The sequence below is a fragment of the Hibiscus syriacus genome, unplaced genomic scaffold (genome assembly GCF_006381635.1).
Source record: "Hibiscus syriacus cultivar Baekdansim isolate YM2019G1 unplaced genomic scaffold, ASM638163v2 tig00002237_pilon, whole genome shotgun sequence".
In the NCBI taxonomy this organism is placed as follows: Eukaryota; Viridiplantae; Streptophyta; class Magnoliopsida; order Malvales; family Malvaceae; genus Hibiscus; species Hibiscus syriacus.
Window position 1 is genome coordinate 1,566,470 of NW_024061918.1, and position 23,817 is coordinate 1,590,286.

The following is a 23,817-nucleotide window of genomic DNA, read 5'->3' on the forward strand; positions in this document are numbered from 1 at the left end:
CTATTAAGCTTTCCAATGTTCCATTTCTTAGTGTGGTGCCCGGCACCTTGGGAACATTTTCTTAGTTTTTATATGCCTTGTTTAGTAATAAATAGTTGGCTGGCATTTCTCTTTTAAACAAATAATTTTATTAAAAAAATAAAGATGATTACTTTTTATGAATAAAAATTATCTTTATAGTAAATAATAACATGATAATTTACATTTATGATGGTAAATATTTATTGTAATTTTAGATATTTTTTAATTAAAATTAGTGATTTTTATAAAAAAAATATTAATTCTTTTAAAAAAGTTTGAATGTCTAATTTTTAAAAAAGAATAAAAGTTTGGCTTTTTTTCCGAAAAATCATCTTTTTAATTTAATATTTCCGATCAGGCACCGGTCATACTATATTTCCCGATCCAACACCTTTTGCAGTAAGGCGCGCCCCTGCAACGCGCGCCCCTGCAACGCGTTATATGCATTATGTATGTTTGATAATTGAGATAATTGAATAGTGCGGCCCCTGCCCCGCGCCATACACACGTGTATCCATGTCAGCATAAGGCGAGCCGCAGGGGACTCGCCTTACTGCAAAGGGTGTTAGATCGGGAAATATAGTTTGACCGGTGCCTGATCGGGAATATTAAATTAAAAAAATGATTTTTCGGGAAAAACGCCTAAAAGTTTATTTAAAAGATAAAAATGGTTAGAGTTTGAATTTCAACACTTGCAAATGGATCAAATCAAATTGGGAGAGTCACACTCGTATTGGACCTCTATAGTATTCAATCCGAATTAGTCAATTGATAGATCGAATATCAATGATTATTCCAAAAATATATTAAAATATTGAAAATAAATTATCATAAATCATAAATAATAAATTATAAACTGTTAAAAATATTAAATATTTGAACACAATTTATCAAAGAAAAATCTTCAATTGTCTATTATTAACTTAAATTTACTATTATTTATTAATTATATTTTCAGTAGAAAATATAATACTAACATTTAAATATATTAAACAATAATACCATTCAGATGATAAAATAAATTGAATATATTAACTCATTTTTTAAAACTAATTACTTTAAAGTTTATCATATTTAGGTCATCATGAAATCAAATTATATTATTTATGATCTTCGTTGATCGTGAAATGCTGAATCAATAAGAGAGAAGAATAATAATAAAAAAAGGAAAAGATATTGCAATTGATAGTGGCAAGAAGTTGATCGTGATTCCCTACATTTACCCAGGCTTGCAAGCATTAGTGGAGAAATACAAAGGTTTTGTCCCTAATAGTCTCTTTACTGAATGAGCTTAATTGACCACAAAGTTACCTAAAAATGTATGCAACGCTAAAGAATGCTTGACATCATGGCCTTAACAAGCAGAAAATGCTTATTAATTCATGGTAGCTTGATTGGGTATAGTTTGTGTAGTCTTCTTAAGAATATGTTTTCTGCATCGCTCGAATATGCTGTCGTATATAACATCGAATTTGACGCCTGCTCTTTCTCTATTCAATATGAATAATATGTGATCTCCCTCTACTATCTTGTAATACCTGCATTTTTTTCATTACATTTCTATGTCAAGCTGATGCAACATGATTAAAACTCGACAGATAAGTCGGCGATACTAACCATATGCCTGGTTGCAAAGGTAGGCACTCAGAATCATTTGAAACACGACAGCTCGGATGCTCGACCGGGAGACGAGGGTGGGTCATGGATATCGTATTCAGTGCTCCATCGTTGTCCAACCAATCCTCGTCCCTGCAAATACAAACATGTTTTCAATCTTAAAACCCTGAGCATTACGGTTGGCTTAAAGCAACAAGTTGTTAGGGGCGCACCGGTAGCCTTTATATGGCGGAGGAACATCGATAGGGTGTCGATACAGGCTCATCTGTAGAACTCGTATAAAAAGCATAGGGTGTATGCTAAGAATACCAGAAGGAACTGTGACACCGAGGAACTTCCTTGTACGTTTCGTAGCGTAGCTGAAATAGAATGTATTCGGAAAGGTTTGCAGACTACTGTTCAGTTTCATGGCTCCTTGAATCGTAAGATCGGGAAGGATCCAATCTCCGGTAGCGCACGGCCCTGTGTTCCCCAAGAGGTAATCGACGAGACCCCAGAGGCCTACTTTTCTCCATGACAAGTTGAAGTGATCGAACCCGAAATTGTAGTAGGCCTTTAGCAAGGGGATATCCAACCAATCATATATCACAACACCTAACCGCAATAGCTGTAGCAGACATAAAGGTTTCAAATTTTTCCAGTCTTCCGGCCTGAAACCAGTCAAAATCACAGCAACCGAGAATAAGGAAACTCTTCACAAGGAAGATGGTTTGAATATCAATGCTAAAGAATCATGAAAATGAAATACAGATTCGAATGCAAGCGGATATTTTTCGGGATATCAATTCTATAACATCATTCGATCACAAATATCAGGGATATCAAAATTTAGCGTACTTAACATTGATGGTAGAATTCACTTCAATTAAAACTTTTGAATAGAGCAAAGAAGATTAGTTTAAAGGGAGCTCACAGCATTCCATCTAAATAAGTTCTTGTAGTTCCATTGAAGGCCCCAGATAAGGCTGTTATGCTTAACACCCAATTCTCAGATGTATTCTCATATCCCTTGAACGCCTAAGGAGAATAACATAATTATCAGCACTCAAACAAAGGGAAAAACCCCGTAAAAGGCGACTCTACATTCGAATCAGAAATGGACTAACTTTATCAGCAAGCATCTGCTGCAATACACGCGCAACCTGAGCACCGGCTGAATGGCCAACAATGTGAATAGGGTGATCTGCATCCCATTCCGGGTAATGCCCTGCCATTCCAATATCACAGTAAAACAATTTAAATCAGGCTTACATGGAATATAGATCAATCCAGTACAAAGAACGAAAATTGAAAAGTAAATCGGTATTCGGAACATAATTAAGGGATAGTCTTCTCCTGTCCACATTGTCATTCTAAAGTTAACAGAAGTATCTTAGAAGCATATACTATTATGCTAATCAAGTGAGCAAATTCGTCCGTTAAAACACATAAACAACAATAAAGGGAAGGGAAATTTCAGCTTGCCTTGTTCATAAAATCTTCCAAACTGAGAGTGCCCAGAAGCCTTGCTATGTTCTTCACCATAATCAACTCTCCCACCTTTCAAATAATAGAATAATTCACGAGCCCTGAAATCAACAAAAAAACCCTCTTAAAAACCCATATAAACATACAAAATCAAACCTAAATGGCGACCATTTATGCTACATAATCCATTTACCTATCATAAATGCTGGTGAGAGATCCCAAATCAGGCACAAGAACCCTCTCATCTTTCTTCTCAGCCCCTGCAAAATACGAAACACTTCCAAATTTCTGCAAAAAGAACCAAAATCAGATAATAAAATTCAGTTTAAAAAAAACCAGAACACCAAAAGGATGAAGATGAACATACTCCTTTGCCAAATCCAAAAATGCCATGAACCAAAACAATAGGAGGCAGATCTGCAACGTTAGTTTTACTGGGACCTTGTCTTTTCACCTCCAAACTTGCATTAGCCTTGAAAATCCGATCACTCAAAACTTGAGGAAGGTCCCCAGCAACAGCAGTGCTATACACATAAAACCCATATAAAAGATGAACCATTGAGCTAACAAACAGCTCGGCTAATTGAAAAAAACAAACCCACCACCATCTTATCATCTTCTCTCCAGAAGAATTTTAAAAAAAATAAATCTAAAACAGAGCCTCCAATTTCTTGTTCTTCAAAGAAATAAATGGAGGCCCTCCTTGTATGCTACCGCCGTTGAAGAAGGGAAAGGTGAAACAGGTAACCAGTTTCTCCCTGTATAATCTTTTTTTGGGGGGAATGAATATATAGGTTTCTTCTGGGATTCAACTTTCAAAGTTTGAAATAGTGTGTTAACAAACAAATTCTGGGAAATTTTTCCACTTTTCCAAACATATATAAGGAATGGCCAACAGGAAGACTCAATGTTGGTGACCCCACACCCAGTCCTCGCCCTCTCAAATTTGCACACGTATCTCTTCTCCGCATTGAAAGCGATTCGTTTTTGGATAACCCAACTCTTTTAAAAAAAATATTGCATTCCATGTGCTGATTTAATCAGAGTGCATAGTTTGGTCCTCAAATTAAATTTGCATGTCACGTTTATTTCATTAAAAGTTTTAAAATAAAGTGGATTAATAATTGTAGACACCCGTTTTTGTTCAGTTCTACAAAAATATTTTATTATATTATATATTTATTTATATATTATTATTATTAATATATTTTTATTTTATTATTTTTGCATGCCCCACACTCAACAACCTCGATTTAGTGAAATTCAGAAAATAAATCAACGTATTTGAGTACTATTAAAACACTAAAACCAATGTATTTGAGTCCTATTGAAACACTAAAATCGAAGCATTTTGAGACCAAGTAAGAATCTAAATCTGAGCTAAAAAATAGGTTTCTTTAGACTATAAATAGACTCATGCATCAAGAGGAAATGACACAAAGAAAAACGTAGAACCAAAATCAGAGGAAGTGACAACGATTTGAAAAAATTGAGGGAAGAAAATGACATAAAATAAGCGTGGATGATTAAAAGCTAACATCTAAAAGCACGAGGAGTGACAGAGCATTTTTATTGCAAATCTAGTTTCTCTACATGCAAAACATGGGAGATGTAACAACTTTTGTCTTATTCTTTTTATTTCATTTTGTATTTATTTACTTTATATATATTTTTCATTTTCTCCTAATTTTAATATTTTTATTTCTTTTTACATTGTTATATATATATTTTTTTCATTTTCATTTTTATTAATATTATTATATTAATATTTTTTATTATTCTTTTCATATGTTTATTTTCATTTTTACAATCCAACACTTTTGACTTTTTAGGGATACTTTCAAGCGATCAAAGATAATTAATTCAAATTGAATTTTTAAATTTCAACTTAAATTTTGATTTTCTCGATTAAGACAACCGATGAATTAATTGATACCGAAAGGGCGGTTCAAGGGTGCTAATCCTTCCTTGACCGTAACAGACTCCCGAACCCGACACGTTTCTGGTACAACGCAGATCAGGTAAGATGGTGTCTGACAAACCTAAATTCGTTTTAAATGGACGGTGGCGACTCCAATTCATTTAATCCAAGTTGAAGCCCAATTCCGGCCCCAACCGAAAGGCGGTTCCGACAGCTTGGCGACTCTGTTGGGGACAGGTAAGTGAGTCATGCCAAAATTAATTTTCGGTTGTCTTTTTAAGCGAAAATGGTAAATTTTAATTTTAATTTATTTATTCGATTCCAATTATTTACCTTTGATTATTTTTCAAATAAATAGTTGTACTAATGTTTTCTTTCAATGATTTCAGGTTTGAAAAACTTTCATCTTTGGCTCTATACCCGAGCTCCGAATCCGTTTTATGTGGGGGTGAAAGCGACGCCTTCGTGTGAATTTATTCACCGTACCTAGCAAGTAACCTTCGGGATTCATATACCTTATGCCTTCGTGTGAATTTATTCTCCGTATGAGCATAAGGGAATGTATCCTCTCGAGTTTAACTTAGTCCAAATAAGCTTGTAATGGGCTTAGGACTAAGGGAGAGTACAGGGAATTAGAGCCCACCCCAAAACCTCATTGCAAACCCTAGGTTGCTTTGATTTTATTTCCTGCTTTACTTTCTATTCAAAGCATGCGAACTAGACAAATATGCGGTTTAGGATTTGTTTGAAATTAGCATGCGGGATAGAAATCATGTCAGGGTAGGAACAATAAACATGTGGGGTAGATATCATGTGGGATAGGATTTTTTCATTTTTATTATTGTTTTGATTTACCTCACTAACTTTTTTTTGTCTTCTTTTATTTTGTTTTCATTCTTTGCATCATTTAAAACGAGGTGTTGATCCACCAAAAACGTGTTTGTTAAACATGAATAATCTGCATTAATGGGCAAAGAGGTTATAATACAAAGAGATAAAAATCTCAGAAGTCCAGCCGTGGTCAAAGAATACTCAGAGGCAAAGGTTGTAGGGGCAAGAAGAGGAAAAGGTTATTGACCTGGAGAGTTCTTTCGAAAACTATGAGAAAAAGATGGCGAAACCCTAGCTAAGCTGGAGACCATTATTGACGAATTCCAGAAACAAGTCGATAAACTTTGGATGGAGGACTCCAATGGCGCTTTCGTTTGGAACAAGCTCGACATAGAGTAAAAGCCAGAGATACAGTCCTTCGAGACCTTTTTGGGGTAAGTAGCTCGTTACCTACACAAGTTTAGCCAAAGGAGCTGGAATGGTTCGACAGGATGTTCAACCGGTGAAAAAAAAAGCGGAAGACGAACCAACTTGTCAGAAGCTGTGCGGGATCTATACCATCAAAAAGTTTTTTGTCTCTTCAAACGTAACACTTTTGTCCCCAATAAGGATTATTCATAATAGCAGGCACATTTTTTGGATCAATGCATCGGACATTTCATGCATCATGCATTTAGACATTTTTGCACTTTGTTATTTTCTTTGCATTCACGTTAACTAACGAAAACATGTCTCATCGGAAAGGAACAAATATTGGAGATACCACCTCAAGCTCAGGATATGCCCCATCCGCATAACACCTGCTTAAAAAAGCAAAAAAATGGAAGCCATAATTGCTCAGATTGAGGAGAACATGTTGAAGCTCCATAGAGAGTTGGAAGACAAAATAAACGAGAGTAGTCTGAGTACTCTGAATACAATCATGAAAAACCAAGAGTCATTGGTCGATCAAATTGTGGCCAAGTTAGTTAGCCTACAACAGACCAGTGCGCTTGGGGCAGGTTCACCGGATGGGGTAACTATACCTCCTATCCTACAAGTGGTTGTCTCACCTGAAATATTACCAGAACTTCGAGGGGACTCATTTGCTGCGAAAGTGAAGCCCTCGTCCTCTGTATTTAACCCTAAGAGCAATCCGTGTTATTACCATATACCGGATTCAGACGAAGAGGACAAATCAAAGAAGATGGAGGAGAAAATCAAGCAAATGGAGGACCAAATGAATGTAGGTAAAGGAGACCATGACTATCCTGGAGTCGATGCCGCGAAACTCAGCCTAGTCCCGGACTTGGTTCTTCCTCCAAAATTGAAGTCCCCAGAATTTGAGAAGTTTGACGGAAACATCTGCCCATCCGCTCACATCACCATGTTCTGCCGGAAGATGACATGATATGGAGGAAATGACCAACTCCTGATCCATTGCTTCTAGTAGAGTCTGTCAGGCTCAGTCATCCGGTGGTACAACCAGTTAAGCCGATCCCATATCAAGACTTGGAAGGACCTGGCCAAATCATTTCTGAAACAATACAAGCATGTCAATGACATAAGGCAGATCGAGTTATGCTACAAAGCATAAAAAGAATCATAACGAGAGTTTTAGGCAATACGCACAAAAATAAAGTGATTTGGATGTATAAGTTCATCCGCCCATGGATGAGAAAGAAACTAGAAAGTTGTTTGTACAAACCCTAAAGACACCTTACTTCGGGCATTTGGTGGCGATCACATCAGGAAGTTTCTCAGATCTGTTTATGGCCGGAGAAATGGTCGAGTCGGTCATAAAGCAAGGTAAGATAAAGGATGGAGAGGCCAGTAACAAACCTCCAATAAAGAAAAGGGATGAGGATATTAACAATGTTAACACCTACCACGCTAATAAAGGTATTACAATCTCCAAACCGAAATCAACTGTAGCTATACCATCAGGTACTTCTAAACAAGATTCCAGAAAACCTAGGAGAGAAAGAGAACATTTCAACCATATTCCCATGACCTACAAAGAGCTTTACCAGCAACTTCTTGATACCCATGTAGTGTCACCATATCTGGTGGAACCCATGAAGTCCCCCATACCCCAAGTGGTATGATGAGAATGCTCACTGTGAATATCACGGCGGTGTCCCAGGGAATACTATTGAGAACTGTTACGCATTCAAGATAGTCGTACAGAATATGTGTAACCAGAACTGGATCGACTTCAACAACTTGGGGGCATCCAAGTGAGGAAGATCATTTCACCATTTGAGGCATTCTGTTTAATTTTTTTTTCATTTTTTTCTCAAGTTTTGTAAGGATTTTTAAATAAATTTATGTTACTTTAAAGATGTTGAGCAATGAATCACATTTGCAAACTTATAATTCTTTGAATATCGACTGAATTTAAAAAACTCCGTAAATGATTCAAAGTTACAAATTTTTGACAATTTAACATGATAAAAAACTGATAAAACAATGACTTTTGACCTTACTTCAGAAAGATACACTCAAACACCTTACCATTTTCTTGCAAATAACCAATGTAGCCTTCTTCCTCCATAAGGCTTGGTATTTAGATGTACATAGGTACGGACAACAAGGGACATCGTTTGCACGTTCAGTTATGATAATGATCTTCACAGATAGAATAGTCAAGTAAGCAAATCTAGTTTAAGTCAGTTGCTTAGAAATTGAACTCTAAAAATAAGATTCCTTGACTTTCAACAACACCTAGACTATAACAGGTTCTTCTTGAAAAACTTAAGAAATTAAATCTGTAAAGCTGAGCTATTCCACTAAGGTAATTGGTTATAGAGGAAACTTGAAAGCCCTGGCCTTATGAGTAGATTACGTTTAAACCATGAAATTGCTCGAACACTTGGCAATTCGGTGTTTGCTCCACTACTATTGTCTGACCGAAGACTTTGTGATGAGATGAACCCTTCAGTTAACTTGATAAAACTGATTATAATGTTAAGTTGTCTCTCTAAAGCAATTGGTTAAACGCCCCGGCTTTCTGGATTCAGCTAGCCAGATAACGACAAATTAAATCAAATTTATAAGCAAGCAATTTTCGATAATGATGGACTAAGGGAGTTAGTTATAGTCAACTTCACACGAGCACTTAGGAATTTCATTTTTAGACCGATATTTCTGCACTGCCTTTATTAAAGGAGCTTACGAGGCTTGAACAAATGGAAGATTTCAGAGGACCAAAATAAAAGGTCTAGTAATTGATCATGCTAGTTGCGTCATTTTGTCCGCACCCAATTAAAATGCCAAACCAAAAAAAAGCACGTTGCAATAACAAAAAAATGACCTTTTTATGGCTGAAACCTTAGGTCAACCTAAAGCCAACCCATTTATTTGAACATTTTTCAAAGAGCTGTAACTCTGAAAGCATTAAAAAGCTATTGATTCCTTTGATATACTTTGAACTCATGTTTATAATTTGATTAAATTACGAATAATATTTTATAGAATTTTTATCCTTTTCCCTCCTAAAACAAGAAAAAGGATAAAAACATTTTCAAATAGGACAGTCTCAAATATGAAAGGTCTGTAAAGCCAAAGCTTGAAATGGGGCATGGTCGATTCTAACGACAAGACCAGCAAACAAAAATGAGGCTCCATCCAAGAGATAAAACATAATTAATTCATGTTACATACGTCTTAGACATATTTAAGAGCATCACATTTATCATTTTTAGCACGCATATTTTTTTACAGCTTTTAGAGTCAAATTTCAACTTCAAGATGAAAGATAATCAATTCAAAAAGTTCAATCAGAAATTGATGGTAATAGCTCAACTTCACAGCGAATGGGCGACTGACTGTCAATAAATAACTTTTCAGTTTCATTCAGAGTCAATTTCAACTTCACAGCGAAGGATATTGGACTCGATACAACACAAGCTCAACTTCATAGCGAAGGGGCGACTGACGGTCAACAAACAACTTTTCAGTTTTATTCAGAGTCAATTTCAATTTCACAACGAATGATATTGGACTCAAGACACACAAGCTCAACTTCACAGCGAATGGGCGACTGGTTGTCAACAAACAACTTTTCAGTTTCATTGTCAATTTCAACTTCACAACGAATGATATTGGACTCGAGACAACACAAGCTCAAATTCACAGCGAAGGGGCGACTGACTGTCAACAAACAACTTTTCAGTTTCATTCAGAGTCAATTTCAACTTCACAGCGAAGGATATTGGACTCGAGACAACACAAGCTCAACTTCACAGCGAAGGGGCTGTTGGCTATCAACAAACAACTTTCCAGTTTCAGAGTCAATTTCAACTTCACGATGAAGGATATTGGCCTCGAAACAGTAAAAATATTTGGATTTCAACTTCACGATGAAGGATATCCAGTTCGAGGCTCAACTTCACAACGAATGGGCCATCCACGATTTCAACTTCATGACGAAGGGAATCGTGCCCACCAAAAGACCTTCGAGTTCGACTACGCTCAGCTCCAAGGTATATCATTTGCAGCATAACTTAAGTCGAGAAGGGTTATCTGCCAACCAAATACCTTCGAGTTCGGCTACGCTCAGCTTCAAGGCACATCATTTGCAGCATAGCTTAAGTCAAGAAGGGATATCTGCCAAAGACCCTCGAGTTTGATTACACTCAGCTTCGAGGGCACATCATTTACAACATAACTCAAGGCAAAAAGGGTTATTTGTGACCAAAAGACCTTCGAGTTCGACTACGCTAAGCTCCAAAGCATATTATTTGAAGCATAACTTAAGTCGAGAAGTGTTATCTGCCAACCAAAGACCTTCGAGTTTAACTACACTCAGCTCAAAGGCACCATCATTTGCAGCATAGCTCAAGGCAAGAAGGGATATCTTCCAAAGACCTTCGAGTTTGATTCCATTCAGCTCGAAGGCATATCAACCGAATTGCATCAGCCAAGAACAATTTTCCGGTCAAATTTTTACACCCAGGTCTCTAAATCGAGAAGAAGACCAAGGTTGACCAAGATTGGCAACAAAGAGTCACTTTTCGATTCCCCACGATTTCAACTTCAAGAAGAAGGATATCGTGCCCAATGGATAGACTTAGTGTTACAACAAACACTATCAAGTCTCAAATCAAAGAGAACCGGACAAAAACTAGTTGTCTTTTTCATGAATTGGAGTTGCCACCGACCATTTAAAATGAATTTAGCTAGGCTGGACACCATCTTACCTGATCTGCGTTGTACCAGAAACGTGTCGGTTCGGGAGTTGGTTACGGTCAAGGAAGGATTAACACCCTTGAACCGCCCTTTCAGTACCAATTAATTCATCGGTTGTCTTAATCGCAAAAATCAAAATTTAAGTTAAAATTTAAAAATTTAATTCGAATTAATTATCTTTGATAGATTGAAAATATCCCTAAAAAGTCAAAAGTGTTGGATTGTAAAAATGAAAATAAACATGAGAAAAGAATAATAAAAAAGATTAATAAAATAATATTAATAAAAATGAAAAAATAAAATATATATATATATATATATATAACAATGTAAAAAGAAATAAAAAATATTAAAATTAGGAGAAAATGAAATATATATATATATATATATATATATAAAGTAAATAAATACAAAATGAAATAAAAAGAATAAGTCAAAAGTTGTTACATCTCCCATGTTTTGCGTGTAGAGAAATTAGATTTGCAATGAAAATGTTCTGCACTCCTCTTGCTTTTAGATACTGGCTTTGGATCCTCCACGCTTATTTTTTGTCCTTTTCTTCCCTCAGTTTTTTCAAATCGTTGCCCCTTCCTCTGATTTTGGTTCCACATTTTTCTATGTGTCATTTCCTCTTGATGCATAAGTCTATTTATAGTCTAAAGAAACCTATTTTTAGCTCAGATTTAGAGTCCTACTTGGACTCAAAATGCTTCGATTTTAGTATTTCAATAGGACTCAAATACGTTGGTTTATTTTTTTGAATATCACTAAATCGAGATTGTTGAGTGCAGGGCCTATAAAAATAATAAAATAAAAATATAATAATAATAATAATAAATATATATATAAATATATAAATAAATAAATATAATATAATAAAATATTTTTGTAGACCCGGACAAAAATGACATTTTGGGTTACCGAAACCTTAAAAATGAGTAGCCAAGCTGTCAGAACCGCCTTTCGGTTGGGGCCGGAATTGGGCTTCGACTTGGATTAAATGAATTGGAGTCGCCACCGACCATTTAAAACGAATTTAGGTAGGTCGGACACTATCTTACCTTATCTGCGTTGTACCAAAAACGTGTCGGGTTCGGGAGTCGGTTACGGTCAAGGAAGGATTAGCACCCTTGAATCGCCCTTTTGGTACCAATTAATTCATTGGTTGTCTTAATCGCGAAAATCAAAATTTTCAAATTCAAAAATTCAATCCGAATTAATTACCTTTGATCGATTGAAAGTATCCCTAAAAAATCAAAAGTGTTGGATTGTAAAAATGAAAATAAACATGAGAAAAAAATAACAAAAAATATTAATATAATAATATTAATAAAAAAAGAAATATATATATATAACAATGTATAAAAGAAATAAAAATATTAAAATTAGGAGAAAATGAAAAATATATATAAAGTAAATAAATAAAAATGAAATAAAAAGAATAAGTCAAAACTTGTTACATCTCTCATATTTTGCGTGTAGAGAAACTGGATTTGCAATGAAAATGCTTTGCCACTCCTCGTGCTTTTAGATACTGGCTTTGGATCTTCCACGCTTATATTTTGTCATTTTCTTTCCTCGGTTTTTTCAAATCGTTGTCCATTCCTCTGATTTTGATTCCACGTTTTTCTCTCTTCTTTCCTCTTGATTCATAGGTCTATTTATAGTTTAAAGAAACCTATTTTTAGCTCAGATTTAAAGTCCTACTTGGACTCAAAATGTTTCGGTTTTAGTGTTTTAATATGACTCAAATACGTTGGTTTTAGTGTTTCAATAGGACTCAAATACGTTGGTTTATTTTCTTAATCTCATTAAATTGAGGTTGTTGAGTATGGGCCTGCAAAAATAATAAAATAAAAATATATTAATGATAATATATATATATATATATATATATATATAATAAAATAAAATATTTTTATAGACCCGAACAAAAAACAGTGTCTACAATAATAATAATTTATATCTCAATTGATAATGGTTATTCGAATATTTTATTACTATTGGTGCTCCAATCCATGGCCTAAGGACAATAACTATCTATTTAAACGATAAGGTAGTTTGATTCGTGTAATTTTTTATCTCATTTTAGATATAAATTTTATGTTTTGTATTATTGTTAATTAAAGAAAGAGACTGATGTAAAAATTTATGTAGGAAATGTGAACTTAAAAAATTATATTAAAAATTTATAAGTGTGAAATTAAAAAAAATTAGGATTATGAAATCGTACAATAAATAAAAATATTTAAAATTTCTAAGGAGTAGAATGGTATTCCTAAAACGGTGATTCTTGTCCCGTTTATGACCTGATTTTTGTGCATATATATACCCAAATAATATATCTTCAATTTTATTTAATATTTGGAGTCATATTTGATAAATTAATTATTAAGTTTTTAGTCTACTAGTGAGTTAAAAACTACCATGTGTTTCATTTAATTGATTTTTTTAAAAATATTAATCAATAACATACGATTTTTTTCTCAATATAACTAGTGGAATTAAAAAATTATACCTACCAAATAGTTTTCCTTGGTGTTATACGGAGATTAAAAATATATATTATACAATTTATTAGGGGTGAGCAACGAAACCGAGAAAACCAAAAAATCGACACGAACCGAGTAAAACGGTTCGGTTCGGTTCGGTTTGGTTTTAAACGGTTCGGTTTTCGGTTCGGTTTAAAGGCTTCATTTTTTTGATTCGGTTCGGTTCGGGTTTTTCATATGGAACCCATTTGTTCCATATTGAACCGAATAGGCAATTTTTGCAAAAAAATTATAGTTTCAAGTGATTTTTTCATTGAAAAACAGAAAAAACGAATCGAACCGAACCGAAAAACCCGAACCGTTAAAAAACCCGAACCGAATCGAAAAAACCGGTTTCGGTTTTTTCGGTTTTTTAACTATTCGGTTTCGGTTTCAGTTTAAATATTGAAAAACCGTTTATTTCGGTTCGATTCAGTTTTTGGTAAAAAACCGAACCGAACCAAACCGAATACACCCCTACAATTTATAGATTTGCTTTATACAAAGACGGGTAGATGGATGAGGGCAGCCAATGATTTGTGGTGTCAAAATTGTTATATCAGCGGATGGAGGCGGCATGGGAGTGGTCTGAATTATTTGTGATTAAATTTGTAAGATTTTTAATTTAGTGATTAAAATAAAACACAGACAGTAATTTCGTGACAAGAGGGTTGTTTACCCAATATCTTAATAGGAGAACTTGATACGTGAAATCCCAAACTCAGAAAAGAAATCAGGTATTGTATATTTTAGGGAAAGTGGATCGGTAAAAGATCCAAACGAAATAAATAGAGAGATCGACTTTAAAGTAAAAACAAAAAAAAAGTGTAAAAGACGATTCTAGGCGAGAGTTTTCAGGAAAGGTGTGCTGGAGCCGAGCTGGAAGGTTCGAGTCCATCCAATCACCCAACTCTTCAACCCTAGCCATTCATTCTTCTTAGCCTTAATTCAAGAATGAGTGCCCAAACTATATCCTTTTTTTCAATAGGTGTCTAAATTTTTTTCGATCCAAACTTTATCATTTTAGGTTCTCGAGCCATAATAACCGTTAAATTTCTCTGTTAAGTTATACTGTCACGTCAAATAATTTTAAAAAATTTATTTTAAAATTATTTAAAATGAATAAAAAACTTGAAATTATTTTTTTTAAAACCCCTGAAATTTTCAAAAATCCTTAAAAAAAGCAACTACGAAAACCTTAAATATAATCCTTATACCAACGTCGCCGCCGCCCTTTTATGTCATCGTTTCCGTCGAATGAACCTACCGTCGACCTTGCCTCCATCGAATGACCACATACGTGACGAACAACCACCGAATAGCGATTTAAAGGGAGAAAATCAATAACATTCGGGTGTTTGGTGATTTAAAGGTTTTTGGTGTTTGGCAAACGACGATGATAGCAGGGACGGCACAATGGGTGAGTGATTGGTCGATGACGAAAATAATGGTGATGATCGATGACAATAAAGAGAAATAAGGGTTAGTGTTTTGAGTGTTTTGTAATTTTAGAAAAAACAAGGTTTTTTATAAATATAATAATATTTTTAAGTTTTTTAAGTTAAATAATTTTTTTAAATTTTATAAAGGGAACATGATAGAATTCAACAACCGGTATAACATGGTACCTAAAGTGATAATATTTGTAATGATAAACATTTGGATAACTCAAAAAAGCTTGCACACCAATTTGAAAACAATGGTATAATTTGAGCACTTATTTTATAATTAATCATTCTTCTTATTAAAACCTTCTCCACCACGCGCTTAGCCCTCAAGTCAATATGACCAGCACTCCAGCAGCCCCTGCGACTATCCCACATTCATGATCCCTTTTAACAGATTTAATGCTTAAATTATTATATTCAAACGTACTTAATATTAATACAGTCACAGTACCAATTGATATAATCAACAAAAATTAAATTTGATTTTCTGTTACAATGAAATAGACTAAAGATTCAAACCTTAAAAAATTATATATAAAATTAAGGTTTAAGGGTTATTTTTGTCCGTAGTAGACTCAATTTATTATTTTTGTCCATATGGTATTTTCGCATCATTCTATACCTTAAACCCTAATTTAAAACCATAAATCATAAATCTTAAACTATATCTCATAACTCCTAAACCCTAATTTAAAACTCTAAATAATAATAAATGTTTTAAACATTGATGCAATTGAGCATCTTCGAATATTAAATTGATTCAAAAATACCATTAAAGAGAAAATGATAAATTATGTCTACTACAAAAACAAAAACTATCCTAATATTTTTAGATAATTGATAAAAAAATAATGTTATTTATTAGGGCTATTCATTCAGTTAAAATCGAACCGAATTAACCGAACTTTTTTTTTCTTTAACCGTTAACCGAACCAAATTTTTTTTTTAAAAATATTAACCGAACCGAATAAATTTCGGTTAATTCGGTTAATTTTCGAATTAACCGATTTTGTTTTAAAATTTTATAATTTATATAAAAATTAAATGTTTTTTAATTCAAAAAAGTTTATAATTAATTTAAATAATATATAATTATAAAATAAAAATTTCAGATAAATTTTTTAATTAATTAATATTGATTTAGGTTTAAAAGTTATTAGATCTTAAATTATTAATTGGGTTTTAAATGATTTGGGCTTAACCCATATGTTATATATAATATATTTAATATTTTTTAATTAAAAAATAGTTTACAATTAATTTAAATAATATATAATTATAAAATAAAAATTTTATATAATTTTTTTAATAAATTAATATTGATTTAGGTTTAAAAATTATTGGATCTTAAATTATTAATTGGGTTTTAAATGGTTTGGGCTGAGCCTATATGTTATATATAATATATTTAAAATTTAAAATTTAATTTCGGTTAATTCGGTTAATTAACCGTTAACCGAATTCTAAAAATTTTCTTAATCGTTAACCGACCGAACTAATTTGGTAACCGAACCGAATTAACTGAACTAATTCGGTTCGGTCGATTAACCGAATTAATTTGGTTATTTGAACACCCCTATTATTTATTGTCAATTTAATCAATATGAACTTATTATCAGGTTTGTAGCTGATGGAGAGGATACTTACCCGGCCTAAAATTTAGTTGATATACAACTAAAAAAATAAATTATATATTTAATTATTCATCTATTTATTTTAATTTTTTTGTCTTCAATTATTTTTTAAAATCATTCCTATGTTATGTTTTATTGTTGGCCACTCATAGTTAATTGATGGCAATGCTTTCGTGAATTTTATAGTTATTTTTTTAAATTTCTATGTAATTGTTCTTTTATTATTTTTTGATAAGACTGAGATGGCTAAATCAAATTGTATCATTCTTAAAAGAGAGCTATGCTTATTTTAAGTAAGTAATTGGGTGTTAAATAAAATTTCTTAATATTTTTTATTTGAATTTTTTGTATTTATTAGATAATTTCTTAAGAAAAAATATATATAATTCAGAAATAAACTAATTTATTTTTCTTACTCTTACAATTCAATTTCTTTCCAATACTTATTATTAGAGACCTAATGTTAGCTCTAGGACCACCAAAATCACAAAATTGAATTTGTCTGTTACTTGAAAAATAGCGGTTAATGTATTTAAACATTAAATTAATTTAGATTATTTACATAGATCATTATGAATTTAATTTAAACAAAACTTATTCCTTTGATGCGGACTTGTAATAAGTACTTAATTTTAATTAGATGTAGGCATGTAAATGAACCAAACGTTCAACGAACTGTTTATGAACCATTCTATTGGAAGTTCATTTATTAAATGAACGAACATAAACAATATTTTATGTTCTTTTAATTAATTGAAAGAACAAGAACAAATGACTCATTCGTTCATTTACGTTTGTGAACTTTGGGTAATTCATTCATTTATGTACAGTAATTTATGTTCGTTTGTTTATATTCTGTTCAATCTAAAGATTCGTTTGAAATATTATGGTCTAATAAATTTTAAACTTAAACTCATTAATATTTTAAAACCTAATTAATTTTAAACCCAAATAAAAAAATACTCAAAACAATTAAAGAAAATAAAAATCCTAAAATTATGTGAAAAGAAAAAAGAATTATTCTCAATTATAAACCCAATTAATTTTATGTTCGTTTACATTCGTTTGTGTTTGTTTACGTTCATTCTCTTGTGTTCGTTTATCATTGTAACGAATGAACATGAATGAACATGAACGGGCACGAAGAATAAATTTTGTTTGTTTAGTTATTTGTATTTGTTCGTTTATCTGATTAAAGTTAAACGAACGAACATGAATATATCCCCGTTTGTTGGATATATTAATTGCAAAACTACACCATTAGCAGTGACTGGAAATATAAACAGTAATTAAAAGGAATAGATTCGTAAACCGTGTCGTGGTAAAAACCATTGCCTTCGAAATGAATTCGCCCCGATGTGTGTAATCGCTGCAGTAGGCGGACCGTCCTCCGAGGTTAACACGGTCGCTCCGAATTCCGTATACCCGAAATCGGAGTGGACTGCTGGCAGTATTGCTTTTCTGATCGGAAAGCACACAGAGAGAATATTTAGAAAACACTTGGAGAGTGAATTCTTAATGTTGAGAGTGAGTTAAGAAGCTGAATATAGCTCTCTATTTATTGGCTAGAAATAGGGTTAAAATCGTCCATAAAATTTCAGGACTAAATCTCTTCTTTTGTAATAGCTGAAACGTCTAGATGAACCTGACTCAAAAATAGTCCAGGTTCATTGCATCATTATTCAGCTATTATAACTCCCGCAATTATATCATGTAACCCCTGGAATTAAATAAAATAACTCATGTAACTCCTGATATTAACAGTTTGTCTCCTATGTACAAAGCTGGAAATCAATCTAGATACATCTTAACTTTTTTTATTTAATTTAGGAAAAAAACTGTTTAATTCCTGATAACTCATAAATCAGCTGTTATCATTTTGAATTTAAACAGTCCTCAACAACCTATAAATATTAGTTGAAATCTTTCACATTTTCCATTTGTTTCTTTCAAAGAAAAATTCCTCGAGAATTTTCTCTAAAAAGATAGTATCTGCGCGGACGTGTCAAAGACACGTATTACCACGACCACGAGCAGAGCCGTGTCGTGCTGTGCCGAGATAAACGACGGCGGCGGCGGTGCGCGAGAGTCCCCCTTGTTCTCTATCACTCAACAAGGAAGTGGGAAATCCAAACCTTAAATACCCATTCCCAATAGTGTTTCCAATACTATGTGGGATTGAGCATTACCAACATTCCCCCACTAATGCGAAAGAATTCTTCTAAAACTCAAAAATAAACTTTCCAGAAGAGCAATAGCGAGATTAGTTGCTTAAGCACTAGTGAACGTATCTGGAACTAGTACATAGTGATGATGAGCAATCATTCTCTTAGATAAGTGAAACTAGTATGGAACTTTCTAAGATGGGGGTAAACTCATAACACACAACTAACCTCTTCATCTGCCTAAGTCCTCGATGTGTAAGATATATATATATATATATATATATATATATATATATATATATATATATATATATACAAAAGTATATATTTGGCCATCTTACCTCAAGATTCTAGTAAGTGTGCTAGAAAAATGGCCCAACATTTTTCATAGAAGGTGACTAACCCTTCTCACTTACATAGGTTATTTCATCAAGTTTATCTCAACATAAACCACCCTTTAAAAAGGGATATGAAATAATTAAGAGCTTTTATAATTGCTCAACCTCACAAAGGGTATGGTGACTTTCTTCAAGTTCATTATTAATGAACCACCCAAACTCTGGGCTAAGAAGTCATTAAGAATAAATATTCAACCTCGTTTATTGGTAAATTCAATAAGTCATTCTCACTAGAACCATCCAAATACTTGGATTTGAATTTATTAAAAGTTTAACAAACTCAACCTTTCTGTCGGTAAGTCCATCATTTCCTACCCACTCACTCTGGGTTATGAACTTATTAAGAATAGATATTCAGCCAAAATTGGTAAATTCATCAAGTCTTTCTCACTAAGACCACCCAAAGCCTGGGCTAAGAATTTATTAAGAGCAATTAAGCTCATCATGGGCATGCACATTATTCATCATAGGGATAGGCAGTAGGAATGTGAACTATGAGTCTTTTCATGGTTTCGTTTGACCTCATGGAACTTAGATAACTAAGTTGGGTATCCACCATGAATTCATCAACCAATGGGCTTTAGACCCATCCCCCTCAACGAATCTAGGACCAACTTCTGACTTAACCCTTTGGTAAGTGAATCTACTAGGTTCATTTCCGACTTCACATACTCTAAAGAGAGCACTCCATTCTTTATTAAGTGTCTAACAAATTCATGTTTTATGCGAATGTGTCTTTTCTTACCATTGTAAGCTTGGTTCTTAGCCACACATATCGCAGCTTGTGAATCACACAATAATGAAACCGGAGGAGTCGATCTTCCCCACAATAGAATATCTGCTAACAAGCTTCTGAGCCACTCGGCTTCTTGTCCAGCTAGGTCAAGAGTTATAAACTCTGACTTCATGGTAGAACGAGCAATACAAGTATGCTTTGATGATTTCCACGAGATTGATGCTCCACCCAAAGTAAAAATATACCCGCTCGTAGAGCTTACCTCATCATTATCAGAAACCCAGTTGGCATCACAATATCCTTCTAGTACCGCAGGAAAACCAACAAACTCAAGTTTCCAATCCAAAGTACCCTTAAGATAATTCAGTAAGCGTTTAAGAGCAATCCAATGCTCACCACTCGGATTATAAGTATATCTACTCAGTCTACTCACATCATAAGCAATATCAGGCCGAGTATAGTTCATTAAGAGCATTAAGCTCCCAATTAATTTAGCATATTCAATTTGGGAAACACTACTTCCTTTATTCTTAACTAGATGTATGCTAGGGTCATAAGGAGTTTGAACAGGGATGACATCAAAACTGTCAAATTTCTTTAGCACTTTCTCTATATAATGTGCTTGACATAAAGAAAATCCCTTCTCAGTTTCGGTAACTTTGACTCCTAAGATTATCTACTTCTCCCAAATCTGTCATCTCAAACTTAGTGGACAAGAAATTTTTAACTTTGTTAATGGACTCAATGTTAGAACTGAAAATCAACATGTCATCAACATAAAGGCTTATGATAACACATTCAGTGTCAAACATCTTTGAATACACACAAGCATCAGAACCATTCATAACAAAACCAGAACTAAGAATAGTTTTATGAAATTTCTCATACCACTGTTTAGGAGCCTGCTTAAGTCCATAGAGTGACTTTTTGAGTCAACAGACTTTGCCTTCCATACCAGGTGCTTCAAAACCTAGTGGTTGCTCCATGTAAATCTCATTATCTAGATCTCCATTTAAGAAAGAAGTCTTAACATCCATTTGATGTACCTGTAACTTATGAATAAAGGCTAGTGCAAATAATGCACGAATCGTTGAGATTTTTGTAACGGGAGAGTATGTATCAAAGTAGTCTAAACCAAACCTTTGAGTGAACCCTTTGACGACTAACCTTTCCTTGTACCGCTGAATCGAACCATCTAGCCTTAGTTTCTTCCGAAAGACTCATTTGTTAGAGATTGGTTTGAATCCCTTAGGCAAGTCAACTAGTTCCCAAGTATGATTAGACATTATCGATTCTAGTTCATCATTAACAGAGCTTTTCCAAAAATTAGCATTGATAGATCTTATAGCTTCTTCAAAAGTTTTAGGATCCTCATCTAACAAAAAAATTTGAGCTATAGGATCTGAAATGGAGCCTAAATCATTTATCTCAGAAATAAAGGAAGTAATAAAGTCTGGTCCAAAAGAGGCAACTCTTTGCCTTTTACTTCTTCTAGGCTCAAAATCAATTTGTTCAGAAGACAAAGCAGGATTACTAGAAGAAGTTGATGGAATATATTCTATTTGTGTTTCAATATTTATTCTTGGTTCCTTTAAAGGAAAAGTATTTTCAAAGAAAACAACATCCCTTGACTCACAAATAGAATAATCTTGTAAAAGCATGAATCTGTATGCAGCACTATTCGTAGTATACCCTATAAACACTGCATCAACGGTTTTAGGTTCGATGGTGGACTTCTTAAAGTCTGGAAAACCCACTTTAGCCAGACACCCCTACATTTTCAGGTATTGTAAATTAAGAGTGTATCCTTTCCACAATTCATATGGGGTAGAATCTAATTTCTTATGAGGAACTCAGTTCAAGATATGAGTTGACGATAGATAGCTTCCCCTCATATGTTATCAGATAACCCTAAACTTATTAGTAAAGAATTCATCATCTCTTTTAAAGTTCTATTTTTCTTTCGGCTATACCATTCTGTTGAGGAAAATAGGGGGCTGAAGTTTCATGAATTATGCCATTCTTTTCACAAATATCTTTTAAGAAATTAGATCCATATTCACCACCTGTATAGAATCTAACTCGTTTGATTCTCCTATCTAATTGATTTTCAACTTCTGCCTTATAAATAAGAAAGAAGTTTTAGCTTCATCTTTAGTCCTTAGGAGATAAACTTTTGTATATCTTGAATAATCATCTACAAAAGTTATGTAGTAGTGTTTTCCTCCTTTACTTTTAGTGTTTCTAAAATCTGCTAGATCAGTATGAATAAGTTTTAGCAGCTCAGTCTTTCTATTAGAAACAATCTTAAAGTGGGTCTAGTATGCTTAACTTCTACACAAATTTCACATTTGTTAAAGCTAGTTATGTCTAGTTTAGGCAGAACATTCATATTTTTCAATTTCTTTAAAGCGTGAATATTCACGTGTCATAATCTAGCATGCCACATATCAATGGATTCAATAATATAAGCAGAAGTGGTAGCTTTATTTTCATTAAATTGAGTTTTTATGACAAATAAACCATTGCTTAAAAACCCTTTCCCAACATAATCACCATTTCAGGAAAGTACAAGTTTATCTGTCTAAAAAACTAACTTAATGCCTGCCTTATTCAGAAGCCCACCACTTATCAAATTTTTACGCAAGGAAGGTACATACATAACATTATTTAAAGCCAGAGTTTTAGCAGAGGTCAGCTTGAGTAAAACTTTGCCTTTGCCTAGCACTTCAGAGCTGCTAGAGTTCCCCATGTACACATGTTCACCTACGTTCCCATCCTCGAATTCTATGAAAAACTCCTTCCTTACGAAGAAATGCTTTGAAACGCCAGTGTCAACAACCCATTCCGAACTGTTTCCCACCAGATTGACTTCTGAGACACCCGCACAATGATCTCATCATCTTCTTTTACAACATGCATCTGTGGTTTGTTGTCATTCTGGCGGTCTGAGCGGTGTTGGCATTGGTAAGCTTTGTGGCCGGGTAAACCGTAGATATAACACTTGAGTGTCTTTCCTTCAGGTTTGGCCTTTCCTGACTTCTTGAAGTTGGTAGCCTTCTGAGGTTTCGTCTTCTTGTCTTGATTCCCACGTTTCATGATCTTCTTAAATTTAAACTCAACCAAGTTAGCTCTAAAAGATAAATTACTCATAGAATTAGTAAGCTTATCTTTTAACCGGTTGGCTTCTTCAATCTTCATATGGCCCACGAGCTCTTCAAGCGAAATTTCTCACTTCTTATGCTTAAGAGAGTTGCGGTAGTCGGACCAGGACTTGGGCAGCTTCTCAATGAGAACATTGGCTTGCAGCACCTCGTACATTTGCATCCCTTCGACGATGATGTCAGCGACTAGGTTCTCATAGTCATGGACTTGATCCATTATCGGCTTATCATCAGTCGTCTGGAATTTGAGCCATTCGTCGACAACGTACTTCTTGATGCCAGCATCGTTCGCACCATACTTTTTATCGAGAGTATCCCATATTGCCTTAGCACTCCTTTCTCTAAGGAACATATCAAATAATTTATTTAACATGTGACTGAGCAGATGTCCTCGCACCGTTTTGTTATCTTTCTCGTACTTCTCGTAGGTAGCGAGTGCAGCAGTGACAGTTGCTAAGGCATCATCATTGAGGACAGTATCAGCATCATTACCGGTAGCTGGGGTTGGCGGTATGGTAGGTGGTGGCTTGAGCAGCGCGTAGTCAAGATCAAGTTGCTCGAAGAATATCAGGATTCTTTGAGACCACCTTCTATAATTCTTTCCATCAAGTGCATCGAGCTTGGAAAGATTGGGTATCAGTTTGCTCAAAGGTGTTGACATGATTGCAGTATATTTGAATTCGTTTATAAATTGTTGGATATATGAACTGTA

At 33.9% G+C, this 23,817-nt stretch overlaps 1 protein-coding gene and 1 long non-coding RNA gene across 2 annotated transcripts; one reads left to right on the forward strand and one right to left on the reverse strand.

Annotated features, from left to right (window-relative positions):
• Nucleotides 1-1,268: 1,268 nt before the first annotated feature.
• On the reverse strand, nt 1,269-3,744 carry LOC120141793 (lipase-like). Its single transcript, XM_039156585.1, has 8 exons — nt 3,473-3,744; nt 3,299-3,393; nt 3,103-3,206; nt 2,745-2,845; nt 2,552-2,655; nt 1,851-2,288; nt 1,639-1,770; nt 1,269-1,559 (listed from the first exon to the last, which is right to left on the reverse strand). Exons 1-8 carry the CDS (start codon nt 3,719-3,721, stop codon nt 1,397-1,399), a joined length of 1,386 nt encoding a protein of 461 aa, XP_039012516.1. The 5' UTR covers nt 3,722-3,744; the 3' UTR covers nt 1,269-1,396.
• On the forward strand, nt 1,700-12,775 carry LOC120141803. Its single transcript, XR_005517803.1, has 3 exons — nt 1,700-1,834; nt 4,659-4,660; nt 12,763-12,775. It is a non-coding gene; the product is annotated as an uncharacterized LOC120141803 (long non-coding RNA).
• Nucleotides 12,776-23,817: the final 11,042 nt, after the last annotated feature.